The 21,019-nt window shown below is 43.1% G+C and overlaps 3 protein-coding genes across 6 annotated transcripts in view; 1 reads left to right on the top strand and 2 right to left on the bottom strand.

Moving 5' to 3' along the window:
* CEP89 (centrosomal protein 89) overlaps positions 1-8,995 on the bottom strand; it is a 92,951-nt gene extending 83,956 nt beyond the window's left edge. For both annotated transcript variants that reach the window (XM_070398336.1, XM_070398337.1), the window contains exons 1-2: positions 8,884-8,995; positions 5,823-5,929 (exon numbers count right to left, since the gene is read on the bottom strand). In XM_070398336.1, the coding sequence (XP_070254437.1) occupies positions 5,823-5,929; positions 8,884-8,922 (146 nt within the window). In that variant the 5' untranslated portion in view covers positions 8,923-8,995. The remainder of the gene's footprint in view (positions 1-5,822; positions 5,930-8,883) is intronic.
* A 279-nt stretch (positions 8,996-9,274) lies between these two features.
* FAAP24 (FA core complex associated protein 24) lies at positions 9,275-12,113 on the top strand. 2 transcript variants are annotated; one of them, XM_070398318.1, is made up of 5 exons: positions 9,275-9,327; positions 9,503-9,620; positions 9,734-9,873; positions 10,057-10,209; positions 11,251-12,113. In XM_070398318.1, the coding sequence occupies exons 2-5, from the start codon at positions 9,515-9,517 to the stop codon at positions 11,497-11,499; spliced, it is 648 nt and encodes a 215-aa protein (XP_070254419.1). In that variant the 5' UTR covers positions 9,275-9,327; positions 9,503-9,514; the 3' UTR covers positions 11,500-12,113. The 2 variants fall into 2 exon arrangements, with proteins under 2 accessions (XP_070254419.1, XP_070254420.1); XM_070398319.1 differs by lacking the exon at positions 9,275-9,327 and having other exon boundaries at positions 9,482-9,620.
* A 565-nt stretch (positions 12,114-12,678) lies between these two features.
* The window catches only part of RHPN2 (rhophilin Rho GTPase binding protein 2), a 54,554-nt gene continuing 46,213 nt past the window's right edge, over positions 12,679-21,019 (bottom strand). For both annotated transcript variants that reach the window (XM_070398180.1, XM_070398181.1), the window contains 4 exons: positions 20,056-20,132; positions 19,368-19,514; positions 18,930-19,085; positions 12,679-14,006 (listed from right to left, as the gene is read on the bottom strand). In XM_070398180.1, coding sequence (XP_070254281.1) covers positions 13,743-14,006; positions 18,930-19,085; positions 19,368-19,514; positions 20,056-20,132 — 644 coding nt within the window. In that variant the 3' untranslated portion in view covers positions 12,679-13,742. The remainder of the gene's footprint in view (positions 14,007-18,929; positions 19,086-19,367; positions 19,515-20,055; positions 20,133-21,019) is intronic.

Raw genomic sequence — 21,019 nt, 5'->3', positions numbered from 1 at the left:
AGGCATTCAAAGAGATCCAGAAATTTGCCAGAAAGGAGATAGGAACTCCAGATGTGCACATGGACTATAGATTCTACAAAGCTGTCTGGGCCAAAGGAATAAGGACTGTTCTATACCTTATCAGTACGTGGCTGCCCAGAAAGCATAATGAAGATGAAGATTCACCAAACAAGCTGTATACATTGTTTTCTATGCACCTGTTACCACTTTAAAAAATTATTAGACAGTAGATGTGAATGAGAACTAATGGCTAATGTCAAATAAAGTTATAAAACCAAACACACATATATACATATATTTATACACACACACACACAAGACTGACCAAACCAAATGTTGCTAAGGATGTGAAGAAACTGGAACTCATACACTGCTGGTGGGAACATAAATGGAATCACAACTTTGGGAAATAGTTTGGCAATTGCTTAGTAAGTTAAATATACATCTAGTACATGAACCAGGTATTTCATTCCTAGATATTTACCCAAGAGAAATGAAAGCATATGTCCAAACAAGGATTTGTACACAAATGTTCATAGCAGCTTTATTTCTAGTAACCCCAAACTGGAAACAACCTAAATTTCCATCAATAGGTGAGTAGATAAATAAACTGTGGCATATTCATGTAATGGAATATTTACAACTCAGCAATATAAAAGACAAATTAACTCATTTCCACAACTATATGGATGAATGTCAAAATAATTATACTGAATGAAAGAGGACAGCTTAATTATTTTGTGTAATTCTGTTTATATAAAATTCTAGAAAATGCAGACTAGCCCTACCTGGTTTGGCTCAGTGGATAGAGCATCAGCCTATCTACTGAAGAGTCCTGGGTTTGATTCCAATCAAGGTCACATGCCAGGTTGCAAGCTCCATCTCCAGTAGGGAGCATGGAGGAGAGAGCCGATCAATGATTCTCTCTCATCATTAATATTTCTATCTCTCTCTCCCTCTCCCTTTCTCTCTGAAATCAATAAAAATTAAAAAAATAAAATAAAAAAGAGACAAAAGAAACAGTAAATCTGAAATATTTTTTTTTAAAAAAGAAAGAAAGAAAAGAGCCCTGGCCGGTTTGGCTCAGTGGATAGAGCGTCAGCTTGCAGACTGAGGGGTTCCGGGTTCGATTCTGGTCAAGGGCATGTACCTTGGTTGAGGGCACATCTCCAGTTAGGGATGTGCAGGAGGCAGCTGATCAATGTTTCTAACTCTCTATCCCTCTCCCTTCCTCTCTGTAAAAAAATCAATAAAATATATTTTTAAAAAAAAGAAAGAAAATGCAGACTAATCTATAGTGACAGAAAGCAGATCAATGGTTGCCTGGGAATGGGGATGAGGATGGGCTGGTGAGGGGAAGGGGAGGTAAAAGAGAGGGGCATTAAACTTTGGGGAATAATGGATATTTATTATCTTGATTATGGTGATGGTTTCACAAGTGTAAACCTATGTCAAAACTTTACCCATTAGAGAGAAACCAAGATGGTGGTATAGGTAAACACTGGAAACTGCTGCCTCGAACAACCAATTCAAAAATACAACTTAAAGACAAAACGGACATCATCCAGAACCACAGGAAGGCTGGATGAGTGGAAATTCTACAATAAGTAGGAAAGAGAAAAGCACACTGAGACTCAGAGGAGGTGTGGTATGGAAGTAAAGTGCAGAGATATGGAGGCGCACGTGGAAAGGGCTGGCAGCTGAGGAAGCGATGCACGTGGAAAGGGCTGGCAGCTGAGGATGTGGTAGTTTTTTTCAACTGGAAGGGAGTCTCAAGCTCCCAACTGCTCTGAACTCCGGTTCCGGGCCAGTCTCTGGGGACCCAGACTCATACAGGAGAAACTGGTCTGTCTGGCATCGAGGGCGGCTTTATCTCAGAGGTGCTTGCAGCGAACACTGGGACACTGAAAAGCGGGGCCTCTAAGGGCAGGACTGAGGATCAGCCATAGCTGTTTGCTCCGCCCTGTTGATCCCCTGAGACCCCACCCCACCCAAGCTGTGCGCAGAGGCTTTTGCATATGAAAGGCCTGGCCCTTTGCAATCTGAAAATTACCTAACAAACTGCAGCTGGATCAGAGAAAGCCACAACATCCAAAAGAAGGCACAAGGCCCCACAGCAGCTTGCATTGCTTCACAGCTGGACTCCTGGGGGGTAGCCTCAGGCAGATGCTAAATTAGCACCTCCTTAGAGATCCAAGAGCCAGTGTACCCAGTGGTCAGAGTGGGACCATCCAGATTACAGCTCCTCAGATCCATAAGGGACACACTCAGGGGGCAGACTCAGTGAGCACCAAAGCCCCACTGAAGCAAGTCTGCCCCAGAAGGGTGTCTCTAGCACAGATGTTCTCCCACTGCAGACACAGCTGATTCTCACAGCCAACTGGCCTGGAGGTCAATTCCTCCCAGTGATACCTACAACAATCAAGGCTTAACTACAACAAGACTGTGCACACAGCCCACAAAGGGGTGCACCAAGAGTGTCCACCTCAGGTAATTGGGGAGGCTGAGCCACTGGGCCCTATAGGACACCTAGCACAGAAAGCCACTCTATCAACACAGGGAAGCATAAAAAATGCGGAGACAAAGAAACCGGTCACAAATGACAGAAATGGAGGAAAGCAAACTACTGGATATAGAGTTCAAAACCACACTTTTTAGGTTTTTCAAGAATTTTCTAGAAACCGCCAATAAATTTAGTGAGACCCTCAAGAAATCTAGTGAGACCCTCGAGGATATGAAAAATGACCAACTAGAAATTAGGCATACACTGACTGAAATAAAGAATATTATACAGGCCGAAACCGGTTTGGCTCAGTGGATAGAGCGTCGGCCTGCGGACTGAAAGGTCCCGGGTTCGATTCCGGTCAAGGGCATGTACCTGGGTTGCAGGCACACCCCAGTGGGAGGTGTGCAGGAGGCAGCTGATTGATGTTTCTAACTCTCTACCTCTCTCCCTTCCTCTCTGTAAAAAATCAATAAAATATATTTTTTAAAAAGAAAAAAAAAAAAGAATATTATACAGAGATCCAACAGCAGACTAGAGGATCGCAAGAATCAAATCAAAGATTTGAAATACGAAGAAACAAAAAACACCCAACCGGAAAAACAAAAAGAAAAAAGAATCCAAAAATATGAAGGTAGTGTAAGGAGCCTCTGGGACAACTTCAAGCGTACCAACATCTGAATTATGGGGGTGCCAGAAGAAGAGAGAGAGCAAGATATTGAAAACCTATTTGAAGAAATAATGACAGAAAACTTCCCCTACCTGGTGAAAGAAATAGACTTCCAAGTCCAGGAAGCGCAGAGAACCCCAAACAAAAGGAATCCAAAGAGAACCACACCAAGACACATCATAATTAAAATGCCAAGAGCAAAAGACAAAGAGAGAATCTTAAAAGCAACAAGAGAAAGACAGTCAGTTACCTACAAGGGAATACCCATACGACTGTCAGCTGATTTCTCAACAGAAACTTTGCAGGCCAGAAGGGAATGGCAAGAAATATTCAAAGTGATGAATACCAAGAACCTACAACCAAGATTACTTTACCCAGCAAAGCTATCATTCAGAATTGAAGGTCAGATAAAGAGCTTCACAGATAAGAAAAAGCTAAAGGAGTTCATCACCACCAAACCAGTATTATATGAAATGCTGAAAGGTATCCTTTAAGAAGAAGAAGAAGAAGGTAAAGATACAAATTGTGAACAACAAATACACATCTATCAACAAGTGAATCTAAAAATCAAGTGAATAAATAATCTGACGAACAGAATAAACTGGTAAATATAATAGAATCAGAGGCACTGAAAGGGAGTGGACTGACAATTCTCAGGGGGAAACGGGTCTGGGGGGTGTGGGGGGTGCGGGAAGAGACTGGAAAAAAATCGTACACCTATGGATGAGGACAGTAGGGGCGGGGGTGAGGGCAGAGGGTGGGGTGGGAACCTGGTGGAGTGGAGGTACGGGGGGAAAAAAGAGGAACAACTGTAATAATCTGAACAATAAAGATTTAATTTAAAAAAAATTACCCATTATAAATTTTAAATATGGCCCAGCCAGTGCGCGTCAGTGGTTGAGCATTGGCCTATGAACCAGGAGGTCACAGTTCAATTCCCAGTCAGGGCACATGCCCAGGTTGTGGGCCTGATCTGTTTTTATCTCTCTCTCCCTCTCCCTTCCTCTCGGAAATAAATAAAAATATTTTTTTTAAATATGAAGTTGATCATAGCCCATTATACCTAAAAAACACACCCTGTTGTTTTTTTTTATATGTATTTTATTGATTTTTTACAGAGAGGAAGGGAGAAGGATAGGGAGTTAGAATCATCAGTGAGAGAGAAACATTGATCAGCTGCCTCCTACACACCTCCGACTCGGGATGTGCCCAAAACCAAGGCACATGCCCTTGACCAGAATCGAACCTGGGACCCTTCAGTCCGCAGGCCACTGCTCTATCCACTGAGCCAAACTGATTAGGGCCACACCCTGTTTTTAAAAAGATAAACAACTGTCTAAAGCAAAAATAGTAATATATTATGCAGTTTATAATAGATAAAATTGAAATGTATAATGATAGTTACACAATGGATGGGAAGGAGGCAATCGAAGTAAATAGCAAAAGACTCTTTCACTATTATACTACACATGAAGTGGAATAATATCAAAGATTAATTTAAATGTTATTTTTTAAAAATAAAAAGATCTAGAAGTATGCTAAGTTTGCTAAAGCCATGTTGTTTATTTGGGGTTTATAAAGATTACAACCTGGGGAGATATTTCTGTAAATCACAGAGACTATAGAAGTTTTCTAACGAGTCTATAGCATGCTTGGCAGGATATGACCTGTTCTTTTGCTTTTCTGCTTTATAATGGGATGTAAAGCTAACCATCTCATTATTGCTGCTGCTATATAAACATTTAAGTTCTAATAACACTACTTAATGGAGCTGGACAGACCTTCAAGTGCATCGCAGCGATGCCACCGCTTGCCAGCTGTGAGACTTCAGGCAAATGCTGAACACTTGAGCTCAGAGAGATGCCAACAGGACCTCTCATAGGGTCATGAGAGGATGAAATGAAATAATACTTCTAGAGCACTTACTAGATTCCTTGACACAGAGTAAGTACTGATAAATGGCTATTCTTATTATCAAGATTATACTAAAGGAGAAAACAAACACTAAAAATATTTGTGTTTTTTAATCAGAAGGCAAACAATATTCTAGTTTTAAAGAACACTAGAAGAAGGAATCACCCTGGAATGAAATTTGTTCTCAGTGTTAATAATCAAGTCATGCATCCAGGTACCTACTGGATAAAAAATAGTCTAAAATTCTCCTATATTTACAATCTTGGAGAGCACAGGCAGGGGCCTTAGCTTCGATGATGTATAAAACAAAGTCATCTAACTGATGTGTTAGGAGCACTGGAGGACGTGGGAAATCCCAGGCCCAGGGAAGTGAACCCGTTTCTCATTTCCTCCCACAAAGCAGTTCTTTTTGAAAGGCCGACTTATGTTTAAAGAGAAAATTATGTCCACAATTAAAATTCCTTTTAACATACCATCAACTGAAATACTTGGGCTTTAATATTTTGAAAAGTACTAACTGCATTCAGTTACAAAATGTAAGGAGTCCACATCTGAAAGAGATAGGCCATTATCCCACAGAGAAATCATATTAAATTATGGAACCATGATAAATATTTCAAAGGACATGATTCTAATCACCCTACTTGTAATCTTGCCAGCTGGAACAGTTCCAGGACCCACCACTTGGCGGCTGAGCACAAGGGTGACCTCAGTGCCTGCTCACCTGAGACTCACCTCGATCTCTCTGGAGAGGGGTTGGGGCTGCGGGGAGGAGGTGTGCGGGGCACAGCTGGCTTCGGTGCAATGCTGGCTGCAGGTAGAAGGCCATGGATGATGTGTTTCTGCACAAATAAAACCCAGAACAGGTCACTGGTGTAAAGAATCACCTGGGTCCTGCCACCACCCCTCCCTAGGCCTGAGAAGGGACACTGGCAGTTCAGGGATCTAGCCCCACCAGGAGGCCCACTCCTCCCCTTGCTCATCTGGCCAGGCAAGCATGCCCACCCAGGGAGCACCATTACAGCTGCCTATAGTGGGGCCTTCTCACCTTTCCTCCTCAGAGCAGCTTTCCTGATCCCCAGGGGAGCCCCGAAGCACCTCCACTTGTCATATAGCACTGCCTCCGGTGACCCTATGGCCCGTGGTCAGCAAACTGCGGCTCGCGAGCCACATGCGGCTCTTTGGCCCCTTGAGTGTGGCTCTTCCTAAGCCTTAGGAGTATCCTAATTAAGCTAATAACAATGTACCTACCTATATAGTTTAAGTTTAAAAAATTTGGCTCTCAAAAGAAATTTCAATCGTTGTACTGTTGATATTTGGCTCTGTTGACTAATGAGTTTGCCAACCACTGCCTAGGCCCTCACTTGCCAACCCCCTACAGAAAAGAAGCTTCCTGGGAGCAGGCAACTGTCTTGTCTTTATCAACCCTGAACTCTAGCACTTAGCACTTTGTTCTACACCTGTAGATTTTAGGTAGTTTTGACGATGCAGAATAACAAAAACTAGTTCATAGACACACTGAAAGCAGGGGAATCTGCTTTAGGCAACTGGGAGTCTCTCAGAAGTTTCTGAGAATAGCCCAATCATCTTCTGTGCACCAGCCATTCATTCACACCTACTAGAAGCAAAACACCATGACAGCAATTCATAAACCTTGTCGACATCCTCAAGGAGGGAGAGTACAGAGGAAAACATGCAAAAACTTATCACACAACAGGGAATTATGGAATGTGCCAGGGGAAAGATAAGAAAAAGTGCTGAGGTGGCCCAGGGAGGGAAGGGGGACTCTTGGAGAAAACCACAGAGAAATTTAGACTAGATCTTCAAAGATGGCCACTGCTCTCACATTTGGGAAATACGAAGAAAAGCATTCTAGGAAGAGGGAAGAGCATGAACAAAGGAATCAAGCAAGACATTTGTGGCAGTGCTCTGGAAATAACAAGTCTCCAGTTTGCGGGATTATAGCAATATAGAGGCATCTGAGAGGGAGAGGCTAGAACAATGGGTTGGGAATAAGCATGGGGATTGTTTCCATTGAAGAGTTTTGAAACAAGACTAAGGTGAGCCTGTGGCCTAGTGAGGAGCACCCACTGAAAATGGCCCTGGAACGATTAATGAAGCAGTGGTAGGCATAAGGTATGGGAGAGAAGAGAGGTACAACCAAGGGGAACAGCCAGAATCGGGGGCATCCTTCAGGAGGGATGGACAGCCCTCCCAAATGTCTCCTGCAGCACCCCCTTAACCCCCAGTTTCACTTGCATGGCAACCCCAAGAACAGGCATTCCAGAGCAGTGTCTGCTGTATTCCTCTATTCTCTGTTTACCTCACTGTGGAGCACCTACCATCCCGTACTGGTCAAACAATTTGATAGTTTAATATCTGCCTCCTCCCCCATTCCTCATCCTCCTCCCCACCCCAAGGAGACGCTCGAGGAAAAAAAAAAAGGTTTTCTTCACCTTTGAATCCCTAGGGGCTCACATACAGTATATCCTCCAAAAAGGCCTTCAACTCTAGAGACATTGCATGAGTTTTGCTTTTTTTTTTTTAAATAGAGTGAACTTCCCATAATATGCTAAACATTTCTCACTGTACCACTATAATCATTTCCAGCTGTGGTCCTCCTTCCTCAGCCTCTAAAACACAGGATGAACCCATCTCAACCCAGCAGGAAAACCCTCATGGGCAGCCCCCATCTCTTGATGACAGGTAAAGGGTCTAGTGTGGCTGCTAAGCTGCTATCTGTTGGTTCCTACCAATGAACACCAATGAACCCAGATTCATTTCTTGCTACCCCTCCTCTTCTCTACACATATTCTCTATGATGAATTACTTAAGGGTTTGTCTATCCTTTGTACAGTGTGGCCATAGGCCGTCAATTAATTGTGGGTATCTGACACAGAGCAGGAACTCAATAATGCCACGCTGAGTAAGCAAAATTGCAATGCAAAAATATGCCTCAAGTACGTCCTCCCTGCTTCTCAGCCTGTCTGAAATGCTCGCTGCAGGTGTGGGGGCTGCGAACAGGTAGCCAAGTCAGACATGCTTGCTAGCCTCGATTTAAAACAGAGTTCAGGAATGCCCTTACCAAAATGCTTAAAGTATTACGTTTATGGAGAACTGGATATAAGTAGGTTTGGAGTTTCGCCAGGCAAGTGGCGAAAGAGACAGCAGCACGGGAGTTGGGGGTGTATACAGGAGTGATTATAATGATAGACTATGGAATTAGAAACTAGGGCTGGAAATGAGGACAGTGAGAACACTGGTAAGATCAATAGATTGGTTGTGCGGCATGGGGGTGGGAGGTTTGTGTTAACGGATTGTTGGAGTCGGGTTACTAGTCAGGTAAGTAGCAAAAAAGGGCAAAGAAAGAGCGAGGAGCTGCTGCATCAGTTCAGGTAGATGCTGTTGGACAGGCCGGGGCGGGAACAGCTGCCGGATGTATTTGGTGGGTAGAATCTAAAGAACTTCTGACAGGGTGTCCGTGGTGGGTGGCGGGGAGGAATCAGGAATGACTCCCCATGGGGGGGCACCCAGCAGTGGGGCAGGTCTGTGGCGGGCAAGAGTGAGCTCCCCGACACCTGAGAGAACGACGTGGGGAGCCTGGGCGATTCCTGTCCGACTGGGGCTCACCTGGGATAAAGGATTCTTTAGAGCACAAAAGACCAGGGCTTTTCGAATGGAAAACCACTTCCCCATGCGCCGCTACCTGGCCTCAATCTCAAGCCAAATCCCCAGCCCTCCTCCTTTAACTCCTGGCCCCCAGGCCAGGGCGCAGGCCGCGCAAGAAGTTACTTACAAACTGGCTCTTGCGGCCTCTCGGAACCCCCAGGAGCATCTTTGCTGTGGGGAATGGTCCCAGCGGGTCTGGACCGACAAGCAAGTCTCCTCAAAGACCAGGACCGCTCCCTAAAGCCTGGTCCCCGCCCGCTGGCCTGGCCCCGGACGCTTTTTCTACTCAGGGGACTCCGCAACAACCACGTCTGCTACTGGCTCTGCTCTCTCACAGGCCAATTAGAGCCAAGGATACTTCAGACCCGTCGCTCTTGGCAACCAGCGGGTCCCATTCAAAATCCCTCCGGGGCGGAAACTGTGCTGCTGTCTGTTCTCTTATTGGCCAGAGGAGATGTCGATCTCTGACGCCATAGCCTATCTCAGGCCCTGCGAGGCGGAGGGCGGGCAAGACAGGACGCGACTGTGGAGCCTGGGCGCGGACGGAGCTGGGGTGTGAGGAGTCAGGCAGGTGACGAAAATGAGCGACTGGGCTTCCAGGACAGGAATCTCCTGGTTCTTAGGCTTTGGCAAATAATTAGAGACACTGACGACCGGCTCCTGCCAAGAGGCCCCCCGGCTTCGAGTGGAACGTGGGGCCGTGTGCAGGACAGCCTTGCACTTAAGTCTTGCATTTCCCTCTTTAGGTCGAGGCCGCCATGGATAGGAACCCCCCTGAAGGCACAGGCCCTGTGCACGTGCCTTTGGGGCACGTTGTTGCCAATGAGAAATGGCGTGGGTCGCAGCTGGCACAGGGCATGCAAGGTCGGTGGGCTGCCCTCTGCATAAACCCTCTCTGTCCTCACCCCACGTTTAAAAAACGTCCAACCAACTGCTACCTTTTTCATTCAAACTTATTTCCTTGTCTGCATTTTAAGGGAAAGTTAAACTTGTTTTTGAGGATGGCCTAGCACCGGTAGATTTTTACTTGTCGGTCAGATCCTGCATTCTTTATGTCACAGAAGCCGATTTGGTGGCAGGAAATAGCTACCGAAAGAGGCTGGTTCGCGTTAGAAATGTAAGTACTGAATTGAAGAAACTGACATTGAAAATGAATTTCTAGTCCTTCTCCCTCTTGTGTATGGAATAATTTATATAAAATCATTGGCCATTCCAAGCACTTTTGGAGGGATAGCTTTCTTAAGCTTGAAAGGAATTTTGTTACAAAATGGTTTACTGTTGTTTTTACTTTTCTTTGAAGTCCAGTAATCTTCAAGGAATTGCAATAGTTGAAAAAACGCCGACGAGTGAACAGTACTTCCCAGCCATACAGAAGTTTACTGTGCTGGACCTTGGGATGGTGTTGCTCCCAGTGGCCAGCCAGATGGAAGCGTCCTGCATCATCATCCAGTTAGTAAGTACTGATTCCCACTCCGCCATCAGAGCCCTGTCTTGAGGATTTCAACTGACCTTCATGGATCTTTTAGCAGCTGCCCTTGTTTGTTATGGTTCTGAGTCCATCAACGCAATCTAATCATTCTGTGTGGCTTTATAAAGCCTTTTTGAGGAATTTAAGTCCAGAAGCTGCCCCTGCAACCAGCTGAGCTTGATACCTATTTTAGGCAACTGTGTAACAAGTGAACAAGTTGGAGGCCTGATTTGAGACTCCCAGGCTGTGATGACTCCATCATTTATTCTGCATTGACGTTGGGGAAAAGGTCCTCTAGCAGCGGCTTTGCCTCATCCCCACGTATCTTTTAAGCATTAGCATTCAGTGTGCAAGTTTATGTTGTTGTTTTTAAACCTCGTTGAAGATGATTCAACTTGATTGTATGTCAGAATTTTGTGGGGAAACTTTTCAAAACAGTAATACATGGGCCTTACCTCAGACCAATTAAAAATCAGAATGTGGGAGTAGGGCTTAAGCATCAATCTGTCTTACTATGTTGTTGATGTTAAATCTTCCCCTCTGATGTGCAGCTAAGATTGAGAACCAAATTGTTCACAGATCCCTCCATGCTCTCTGCCACACTTTTTGTTTTACTGTTCCTAACTTTCCTTGCTGGAGTGCTATTATCTGCCTTTCTGTATCCATAACTAACTGAAGACTGGGTTTCTCCTTTGATAGGCAGGTCCAGTTTAGAGATAGTCGTCACTTAATCTCATACAACTGAAACATTTCTTCGTGGATCATAGGAACAAGTTTGAATTCCTCAGAGTATGTTTTCATTGGTTTTATCCTAACCATTCTGGAAACCCAAGTTCTTATTTTTAAAAATTTTATCTCTTACTCCTTTGTGTAGTCATATGGTTCACCTTTCAATAATTTTGCTGATGAAAATTTGTATTCATGATGTATGAAAACATTTGTAGTGAGAAGTTGAACCAAATAGAAAAACTAAAACAACCGTTAGTCCTCTAGAGGGTGCTCACAGGCTCTTTAATTTCGGTTTAGGTTCAAGAGCAAACCAAAGAGCCCAGCAAGAACCCTTTTCTCAGGAAGAAACAGGCTCAGCTCTCTGAGCCATTCTTACTTCGAACTGTGCAGCAGATCCCAGGAGTTGGGAAAATTAAAGCTTCCCTTCTGCTTCAGAAGTTCCCGAGTATCCAGCAACTGAGTAATGCTTCCATCCAAGAACTGGAGCAGGTCGTTGGGCCAGCAGCAGCACAGCAAATTCATGCGTTCCTCACACAGTCCAGGTGACAGCTCTTCTCACAGCATCCACTACGGGTTCTACTTTACACCACCAACTACAGGGTCTTGTTTTCTTTTCATGTTTAAAAATCAAGAAAAAAAGATTTCCTCTCACAGCAACTAGTGACAGATGAGGTGAGGCCTGAGTGGAACCTGCCAGCTGCCCTGTGCTGCTGTGTGCTGTTACTTAAGTCGGTGCTTTCCTGGTTCTGCTACCATGAAGAGGGCCAGTGGCGATCTTCCGAAGAGAGTCCCTTGAATTAGAGACTCTCAGATTGATAAAAAAGCCAACTTGGGCAGATTTGAATGTGTGACCTTGACCTATATCTGTAATGGAAAGGTCTTATCAGGTTTCAGTGGTTATAACCTTCTAAAGGAGACAAACCTACAATGAAGCACTGTGTACCATAAGCCCCTTGTTCCTGGTGGCAAAGCCACTGTTCTTCAGGTCTGGTCTTAATATACCTGTGCTTCGAGGGTTGCTGCCAGTGTAAATAAGTTGTACAGCCTTTGTGTTTCCTCCCTCAATCGCTTCCTTTATGGTGGCTGCACAGTTTGTTTATCATCACTGGGCACATCTGAACACAGAAAGCCTGGAGTGGAGAGTACCCACTTAAAGATAAAAAGCCAATGTGTGGGGGGGGGGAGAGCAGGAGGGGGGAATGTGTTTGTAAATGTATAGCCCAACAATGTGAAGATACACAGGAAAATGGCAGGGCAGCTGTGTCCAGAAAGAGCTGGGGATCCAAAGGTACACTTGCCTCTTCAAAAAATAAATACTGCCCTCGCCAGTTTTGCTTGGTGGTTAGAGCGTGAGCCCTCAGACTGAAGGGTCACAGGTTCCATTCCCAGTCAAGGGTATGTACCTCAGTTGCAGGCTCAATCCTGCTCCAGTCAGGGCCCATGAGGGAGGTAACCAATTGATGTCTCTCTCTCTCTCTTTCTCCCTCCCTCGCTCCCTCCCTTCCATTCTCTCTAAAACCAATGGAAAAAAATATCCTCGGGTGAAGATTAAGTAAATAAATAAATAAAATTAAAGATGCCATATATTTTCAAATAAGATAACTTGTAAGTCTAGTTTTGTGAAATGTTAATTTTTTAAAAAGCCAAACAATGAAATCATTTGTGCATTAGGATAGAAACATTTTGAAAGGAGAGAATTAAAGTGAAAAAGTAAAAAACATTAACTCAGGCAAATGAATCTGTTTATTTAAATATTTATACAAAAATGGCCGTAAGAGCAGTGGATAAACTTTCCCAAAGGTGTTGCTTCCCTTTTGATATTGCACACTAGAGAACATTTTAAATTCTTGTTAATTCTCAAAATTAGATCTCAATGCTATGTTTTTAAACTATATAACTTGTACTATGTCAACAGTGAATCTTATTAGAATCACAGTATCATCCAACTTATAGCATGAGAAATCAAGTGGTAAGAATGTCATTTTAAAAAGTCAAATGAATCATTTACATCATTACCTTATAAAATTCAACCCATTTCAAAGACTTAAAATATACAACTATGTACTTTCTACTTTAAACAAAATGAAAAATGTTTTGAGTATCAAACAGTATATTATCTACCTTGTAGACAGCATCTTCATCTAACACTGCCACTGTGTTAGCAACTTATAAATGACATGTAACTAGAAGAAAGGCTACTCCAAAATTGTTTATCTAATAAGTCATGACAAATTTGATACTAGACTTTATCTGGAAATTGCATTCATATTATATAGAAATAATAGTAAAATCTTGTCATTTTAGGTTAATGAAGTACCCTTAGAAAGCAGCTCTTCGTAACCTTTTTAGTAATACTAATTTAAACCCATCGTTATAGTCCCTTGACTGCCTTAATTTGGGCTCATCTAGATTCTGAGTTAAGGAATGATCTATTACCCAAGCCTGGAAACTTACAAATAAGACCAATATAGGTAACCCCAATTTAACTTTGATGGTAACTAAAAGTCACAGTTGTAGCCATTAAAAATAGCCATATTTCCATTACTATTCTATTTATAATACTTTGTATAATAAATAACATGCAGCAATATGGTGACATTCCTTGAATAAATTTGTTTTCCACACATTTCTAGAAGTTTCTTGTTACTTTCACTCATAGACATCCATTGTAAGGTTACACTGTGAGAAAACAGGAATAGGATATTTAGAAATTTCCCATTATGGCACAAATATGAAGGCCTAGCCAGCACTGGAAATGTTTTGGGCCTGAGCGTTTTTGTTTCCTCACATTAGTACATCGAACTGTCGGAGTTAAGAAGGCCGAAAGGAGACGGGAGCTTCTTCTTGACTTGAGGCCTGACAACCCCAACCGACGGGAGGCACAAGGTGCTGGCGGACTTCTGTCTGTTCTTGTTGGTGCCCCAACTCAAGAAAGAAAGCTTTTTCGAGATTTTCTTCGTTTTACCAGTCTTATCATCATCGTCGTCTATGGCTAAGCAGATCATGGAGTAAGTTTTCTGCATTCCCACAGAGTATGTGGCACATTTATTATGCTGCATATAGAGAAGGAAGAAAAGGGTGTTAGAAACCCTCAAGATACCTGATAAGTGATTGCAAAGTCTGAGACACATTCTGCACTTACAGCATCCTCTTTAGGATTCAGTTGATATAATTCTGAAACTCAGGTGACTAGTCCTTATGTAGATTTAGGTTCTTTTTTAAAAAGAATATATCTTTATTGATTTCAGAGAGGAAGGGATTGGAAGAGATAGATAGAAACATCAATGATGAGAGAGAATCATTGATCGGCTGCCTCCTGCACACCCCCTACTGGGGATCAAGCCTGAAACCCAGGCATGTGCCCTTGACCAGAATCGAACCTGGGACCCTTCAGTCCGCAGGCTGACGTTCTATCCACTGGGCCAAACCAGCCAGGGCTAGATTTAGGTTCTTAAAAACAAGGAATACACTCCCTTTTTAAGGTTCTTATATTTGAAAAAGTAATACATACTCATGGTCAACAATATGAAAATACATAGAGTGAACAGTAAATGTTCCTCCTACTTTTGCTCCAGGCCCTTCTGAGTTAAACATGATTTCTGTTGCACTTTTGGAGATAATGTTCATTTACAGGTAATGATATGTGCATAAGTATATGTCACCATTTGGTCTTATCTTAAAAGGAACACATTATACACACTGACTGGTCTGCATCCTGCTTTCTTCACTTAACATACCTTGGATTTCAGTCTATGCCATTAGGTATAGCAAAACTTCATTCTCTTTAAAGACAATACCGAATCCACAGTGAGGATGCCATTAACTTTTCCCCCTTCTTAAGTGGTATAGTCCTGTAGTATTATATATATTCATGTGGTGGTGCAACCATCACCACCATTCATCTCCAGAACTTTGTCATCTTTGCCAAACAAAAGTGTACCTATTCAACCCAACTTTTAAAGGACGTGTAGGACTCCAATAGGAAATATAAAGAAACTTGTTTTCTAAACACGTCCATGTGGGTTATCACCTGCTTGTAAGGCTTGCCTAACATTGAGATTGCTTTGTTCACCAAATGTTTATCAAACATCTATGTTCCAGGCACTGAAATCAGGCCATTTATGTAAGTATACATACAATAGACCTAAGTGGTTGGGTACATTGTTCCTAATATAAAGCAAGGAATTTGAGTGATGCAGCAATAAAGGAGGGTATTCACTATAAAATGTCCCTCTTCACTATAAAATACGTGGCTCCTTTGGATAAAATCCTACTCCCTTTCCTATAAAACTGCCATTAATCCCATATGCTCTACAGGACACACGTGCTCTCATTAAAAACAATAAAACAAACTCCTGGAGGCAGATTTAATGCCTGCAAACATTTTTCAACCTTTACCTGCTTAAAGTCCATTATACAGAATAACCCCTCCCTTGCAAACACCCTCAATTCCCTTACCCAATTCCACCAGTGAATGTCAACTCTAATTCAACACTCACTGCTTCGCCCAGGCCTGCATCTAAACAGATGCCCTTACTGGGGGATATTGACCAAGCTGACTGGTTCCCTTGACATTCTAACCCTGACCCCAAAGCTTCACTGGGCACCTCATTACCGGGCACTTCTACATTTCCCTAGTAACTTTATTCCTTTTCTCCTAGATACCTTCTCTCAAGCCCCGCACATGCCCTCCTGATATCCTTGCCTTACATTTAATTCATGTGTCCACAAAGACAAGCCCGCTGGTGTTCCTGGATCTCATGCCCTGTCTTCTCCAGGTTTTCCCCTCCTTGCACCCCTATCTCCCAGACCTTTCCCACCAGCACACAAGCTTGCTGTTACCTACACACACATCACCACCACCTTCTTTGAAAAGCTTTCCTTTCCTCTTTTCCCTATGTCCATCCCCCACCCCCAGCTACCACCCAATGGCTCTGCTCCCTTTCACAGGTCTTCCCTCCCCCATTCACTTGTTTTCCGTCTTCCTCCAGCATGCTCCCATCACATCTTCCTGGGAACCTCTGGAACTCTCAGGGCTTTATGGAGCAGGTTGAAACCATAGCCCTAGTCAACTTTTACATTACATGGATGGGGAAACTGAGGCCAAGGGAGGGGTATTAACCTACTGACGGTCACACAGCTTGTTAATGGCAGAGAAGGCCTGATTCCAGGTCTTTTGATTCCATGCCTAGGATTCCACTATATCAGCAGTTTTCAAAATATGCTCTACAGAGGAGTCCTAAGGGATCCCCACTGTGATCCAGAGAGAATGTGTTTTTTTTGGCGGGGGAAGACAGGTAATCAATTCAGCTAAGCACTTAGCTCTATTCTCATTATTTGGTTTTGTTTGAAGAAAAGGTTTAGCAGTTAAAAACAGTGCTCATGCCTGGCTGGCATGGCTCGGTGGTTGACTGTCAACCTATGAACCAAGAGGTCATGATTCGATTCCCATGCCCGAGTTGTGAGCTCGGTCCCCAGTGTGGAGTGTGCAGGAGGCAGCCAATTAATGTTTCTCATTATTGATGTTTCTATCTCTCCCTTCCTTTCTGAAATCAATAAAAATATGTTTAAAAAACCATCAAAACAAACAAACAAAATCAGTGCTCAAATGTTATTATCTAGAATCCTTGCTGGGAGAAAGGAATAACCACATCATGGTTATTATAACACCTGCTATGAACTGAAACATATCGCATGCCAGGTGCTGTTTTCCCCATTTTCCTGAGGCCGAGCGGTTCCCTGAACTGCCGAAGGTCACACAACTGGTGGCAAAGCCAGGATTCAAATCTAGGCAGTGAGTGTAGAATCCTTGATTTTAACCACCACATCCATTGGTCTCTTCAAACATAGGACAGGTTTGAAAAATAAGCCTTTCAATCTCTGTTCAGGGGCAGGGCCGCTCTGTGAAGCCACGCCTCCCTCCCTGTCAGTGCCATCTACTCCAGCTCTTCAGCCCAGAGCCCAGCCTTTTTATTCATCCTCCTTTTAGACAAACCTCTTCTCTTTCTGGTTAGGATCTTGATCACTTGTCCACCAATTCTATGGAGTCTGCCCCTAAAAGTACCATTTCTCACGATCCCCTCTCCCAAGGTGCTCTGTGAGTCCACTGACTTTATTTTTTAAATTAAGATACAATTCACATCCCATAAAATTCACCATTTTAATGCAATTCAGTGGTTTTTAGTATATTCACAGTTGTGCAACCACCACCACTATCAAATTTCAGAACCTTTTCATCCCTCCAAGAAACTGTATCCCATGAGCAGTCACTCTCCATTCCCCAATGCTCCAGCCCTAGCCCCTGGCAACCACGAATCTACATTCTGTTTCTATGGACTTTCCTATTTTGCACATTTCTTATTGGTGAAATCACACAATCCATTCACTCTCCAACCCTCTCTAATCTGAGTTCTGTTGCCATCTCTCCTTTTGTCCTTTTGTCCAGCTGCCAAATAGACATGGCTCCTCCTCCCTCACTCTCCACCTCTTAACTTATACAAACGGTGGGCCACTCTCTCTGGGCAGGATTTTCTTCTCTTGATTCAGAAGCCCTTTGTTTTGCCCAATCTCTCTGAACTCGCCCTCGCAACTTCCTTTGCACCACTTCTCACAGACCTCTAGATGTTTGCGGTGTCTCAGAGTTTATTTAGTCCTCAGCCCGCAGCCCCTCACAGGCAATTTCATTTAGTCTCTTACAGCTTTAAATATCATCATTATGCTGAAGGTTCTCAAATATTTATTTCTAGCTCTGACTTCTCTCTTACACTGAGGATTAGAACATCCAGCCACCTACTTTACATTTATATCTAGTGTCTAATGGCATATGAAACCGTCAAAGCTTCTGCTTTGTTTTCTCTCACTACCGTCCCTGTTCCCCATCATTATAAAAAAGATGGAGCTGTTCAAGCCCAAAACTAAGAAATCACCTCTCTTTCTACCATCTTTTTTTTTAAACATAAATCATCTACAAATTTCTGTCAGCTCCACCTTCAAAGTATGTCTCAGGTGCATCCACCTCCCTCCACTGCCATTGTCACCCCTCCTACCCCCAGTCATTCTATTATGTTACACCTTTTCTTTTCTTTGCAGTACTTATCAAAATCACAACCACTTATTTGCTTATTTAGTGCCAGTTTTGTGGGGGCAGGAACCTTATCTGTCTAGTTCCAGCTGTAGCTCCAACACCTAGGAAGGGCCTGGCACACAGCTAATGCTCAATCAATATTTGTTGAATGAATAAATAAATGTTGTTATAGAGGGAAATCTCTAAGGCACATTGTTAAATGCAGCAAAGTGTGAAAGAGTGTATGAAATGATTCCTTCCACTGGGGGGAAGAAAGGATATAACTGCACAGGGACTTGCACAGGCATCAAACAGGTCCCAAGATCTCACAGGAAACAGCAAATGTTATCTTTGACAGGTGGAGAGAATCTTTCAAATGACAAGCCCTTCTGGACCACTTGAATATATTTTTACTATGAGTATGTATTACTTTTGTCATTAAAAAGGATATACTCAGGCCCGGCTGGCGTGGCTGTGGTTGAGGTTGACCTATGTACTAGGAGGTGATGGTTCAACTCCCAGTCAGGGCACATGCCCGGGTTGTGGGCTAGATCCTTAGTAGGGGGCCTGCAGGGGCAGCGGATCAGTGATTCTCTCTCATTATTCATGTTTCTATCCCCTGCTCCCTCTCCCTTCCTCTCTGAAATTGATAAAAATTTATTTTTTTACAAAAAGGATATAATCAGGAAAACAAAGCTATTGGTTATTTTATCTACAGAATCAATAATACAAGTTTTCTAGTGCTCTCTGAACCAAGGCAAGCACATCCCAGCAATGGCAAGCTTAGGAAGGAGTTCAGTCATTTGTGGCATGCTTCAAATGCAGGCAGGAGGAAGAGGGTCCGGGAAAGACCTCTGAGGTTACACCAACCTCACCCCACTTTGCTATTTACTACCAGGGGTGTCAGCCTCACCATGGATGAGGTGGAGTCCAGGAGGCTCACAACCTTCATCTCAATGTCGTCCTCGCCGAAGTTCTTCAGCAGTTTCATAACCTCGCTCACTGTCAGCCATTTACAATCCACATTTTGAATGGAAACAATATAATCCCCTTCCTTGGCTCCTGCCAGCTACAAAAGTATAATGTAAATAAAGGTCACATTCTGTTCATTCAGTTCCTGGAAACAGTTTCCAACTTCATTAATAAAACAGATATTTGCAAAAATTTGCTTTAAGAAATAAAAATTAATATTTTCCTCTTTGGGCATGTAACACCCATAAGAGGGCTTTTTAATAAAGGAACCCTAAATCATTCACCCACGTTTGTTTGGGCAGCTTTCTTTGTATTTTACCAGTTTGACTGCCTGCAAAGATGCCAGTGAGTTTTGCCCCCTAGAATGGCATACACTTACCGCGGCAGAGCAGTAAGGATCCAGGAAGTGGACCTGAACTGGAGAGTTTCCTCTCAAGGTGAACCCTAAGTCCCCTTCTTCCGCAGTGAAGTGAATGCTTCGAGGAGGTGTCCATCTCTTGTTGGCCGAAAACACTGACAAAGGACCCTTTGGAATAGAGCATCATTAGCTGTAGGATCTGAAGGCTGAATCAGGCATTTGAAAGCTAAAGGAAATGTTGCCTTGTTGTCTTTGCAGATGTCATTCAGCCTTGCTCAGAGACTAATGAAATGACACCACCCGAGGTAATACATGCTACAGCAGTCATACGAGAACATGAATTGCCATTTTCTCTGAAATAGCCAACATATTTTAAATAAAATTATCTTAATTAAAATCCACAAATTAAGAAAATCTAAAACAGGGGTGGGGAAACATTTTTCTGCCAAGGGCCATTTGGATATTTATAACATAATTCGCGAGCCATACAAAATTATCTTAAAAATTATGTTGCTATGAAAAAAGCTCCTAGATTTATTGAATTCCGAGTCCTGCCTGTGGTTGCTATAGCAGGGCCAGACCAAATGACACCGCTTGCAGGCCGGATGTTCCCCACCCCTGATCTACAGTATCTAAAAATAATCTCTTACATACTTGCAACATGTAAAAGCTGTCCCTTAGGTCATTATGAAATAAACACTCAACATACCAATTTCTGGAAGAAGTCTGTTGCTGTCACCTTGGAGAACTGTGGCACTATAATTTCAACCTCTTGCTCAGTTTTAGCTAGAAAATAAGATTAAAAGGGAAGGTATAGATATTTCTGTAGTTGAAAGTTATCCTCGATGCTGGCCAGGTAGCTCAGTGGGTTAGAGCATCATCCCAATATGCCAAGGTTTCAGGTTCAATCCCATCAGGGCACATACAAGAAACGACCAATGAGACTGACTGGCATGGCTCAGTGGTTGAACGTTGAACTATGAACCAGGAGGTCAGGGTTCGGCTCCTGGTCAGGGCACATCCCAGATTGCAGGCTTAATCCCCAGTGGGGAGCATGCAAGAGGCCACCGATCAATGATTCTCTCTCATCATGGATGTTTCTATCTCTTTCTCCCTCTCCTTTCCTCTCTGAAATCAATAAAAATGTATTTTAAAAAAGAATCAACCATGAATGCATAAATAAGTGGGGCAACAAATCGATGTTTCTCTCTCTCTCTCAAAATAAATTAAAAAAAATAAAAATTCAGGTCTAAATCTTTACTCTGAAGGGAAGAGGCAGCAAACCTTGCTCCTAGTCACGCATCCTGTCACTTGGTTTTGGACTGCTGATCTACCTCCCTGGTCCAGTATGACCTGTACCTACCATAAGCCATACCCTGCTCTGGGGCTGAGACAGAGCAATGACAAACTGATACATTCCTTGCCTTCAAGTAGCTTGTTTATATTCTAGTGGACTTCCTTTGGTATCATAAAACCCTGCTGAGAAATAATCTATATTTTAGGCGTCGCTGTTACAGAAGGAAGTACCATGTCTGATAGCACCAAGTCCTGGAGGAGATGTGCTTCTTTTCATTATTAGTGTGTAATGGGATGATTTCACAGTGAGCAGTGAGTTTGCCAAATTGTGTCCATCAATAGCTCAAATCTCCACACATCTATGGCAGACCCAACCC

The sequence above is a fragment of the Myotis yumanensis genome, unplaced genomic scaffold (assembly GCF_028538775.1).
Source record: "Myotis yumanensis isolate MYYU_CA2020_CCGP unplaced genomic scaffold, mMyoYum1.0.hap1 SCAF_18, whole genome shotgun sequence".
In the NCBI taxonomy this organism is placed as follows: Eukaryota; Metazoa; Chordata; class Mammalia; order Chiroptera; family Vespertilionidae; genus Myotis; species Myotis yumanensis.
This window is presented reverse-complemented; position numbering and strand designations above follow the sequence as displayed.

What these genes read in the sequence shown, in the direction of transcription:
- FAAP24 (XM_070398318.1), top strand. Translation starts at nt 9,515, where the DNA reads ATGGATAGGAACCCCCCTGAAGGCACAGGCCCTGTGCACGTGCCTTTG. An exon ending in GCTGGCACAGGGCATGCAAG is followed by an intron (nt 9,621 to 9,733) that starts GTCGGTGGGCTG and finishes CTGCATTTTAAG; the next exon opens with GGAAAGTTAAACTTGTTTTT. An exon ending in CCTGCATCATCATCCAGTTA is followed by an intron (nt 10,210 to 11,250) that starts GTAAGTACTGAT and finishes ATTTCGGTTTAG; the next exon opens with GTTCAAGAGCAAACCAAAGA.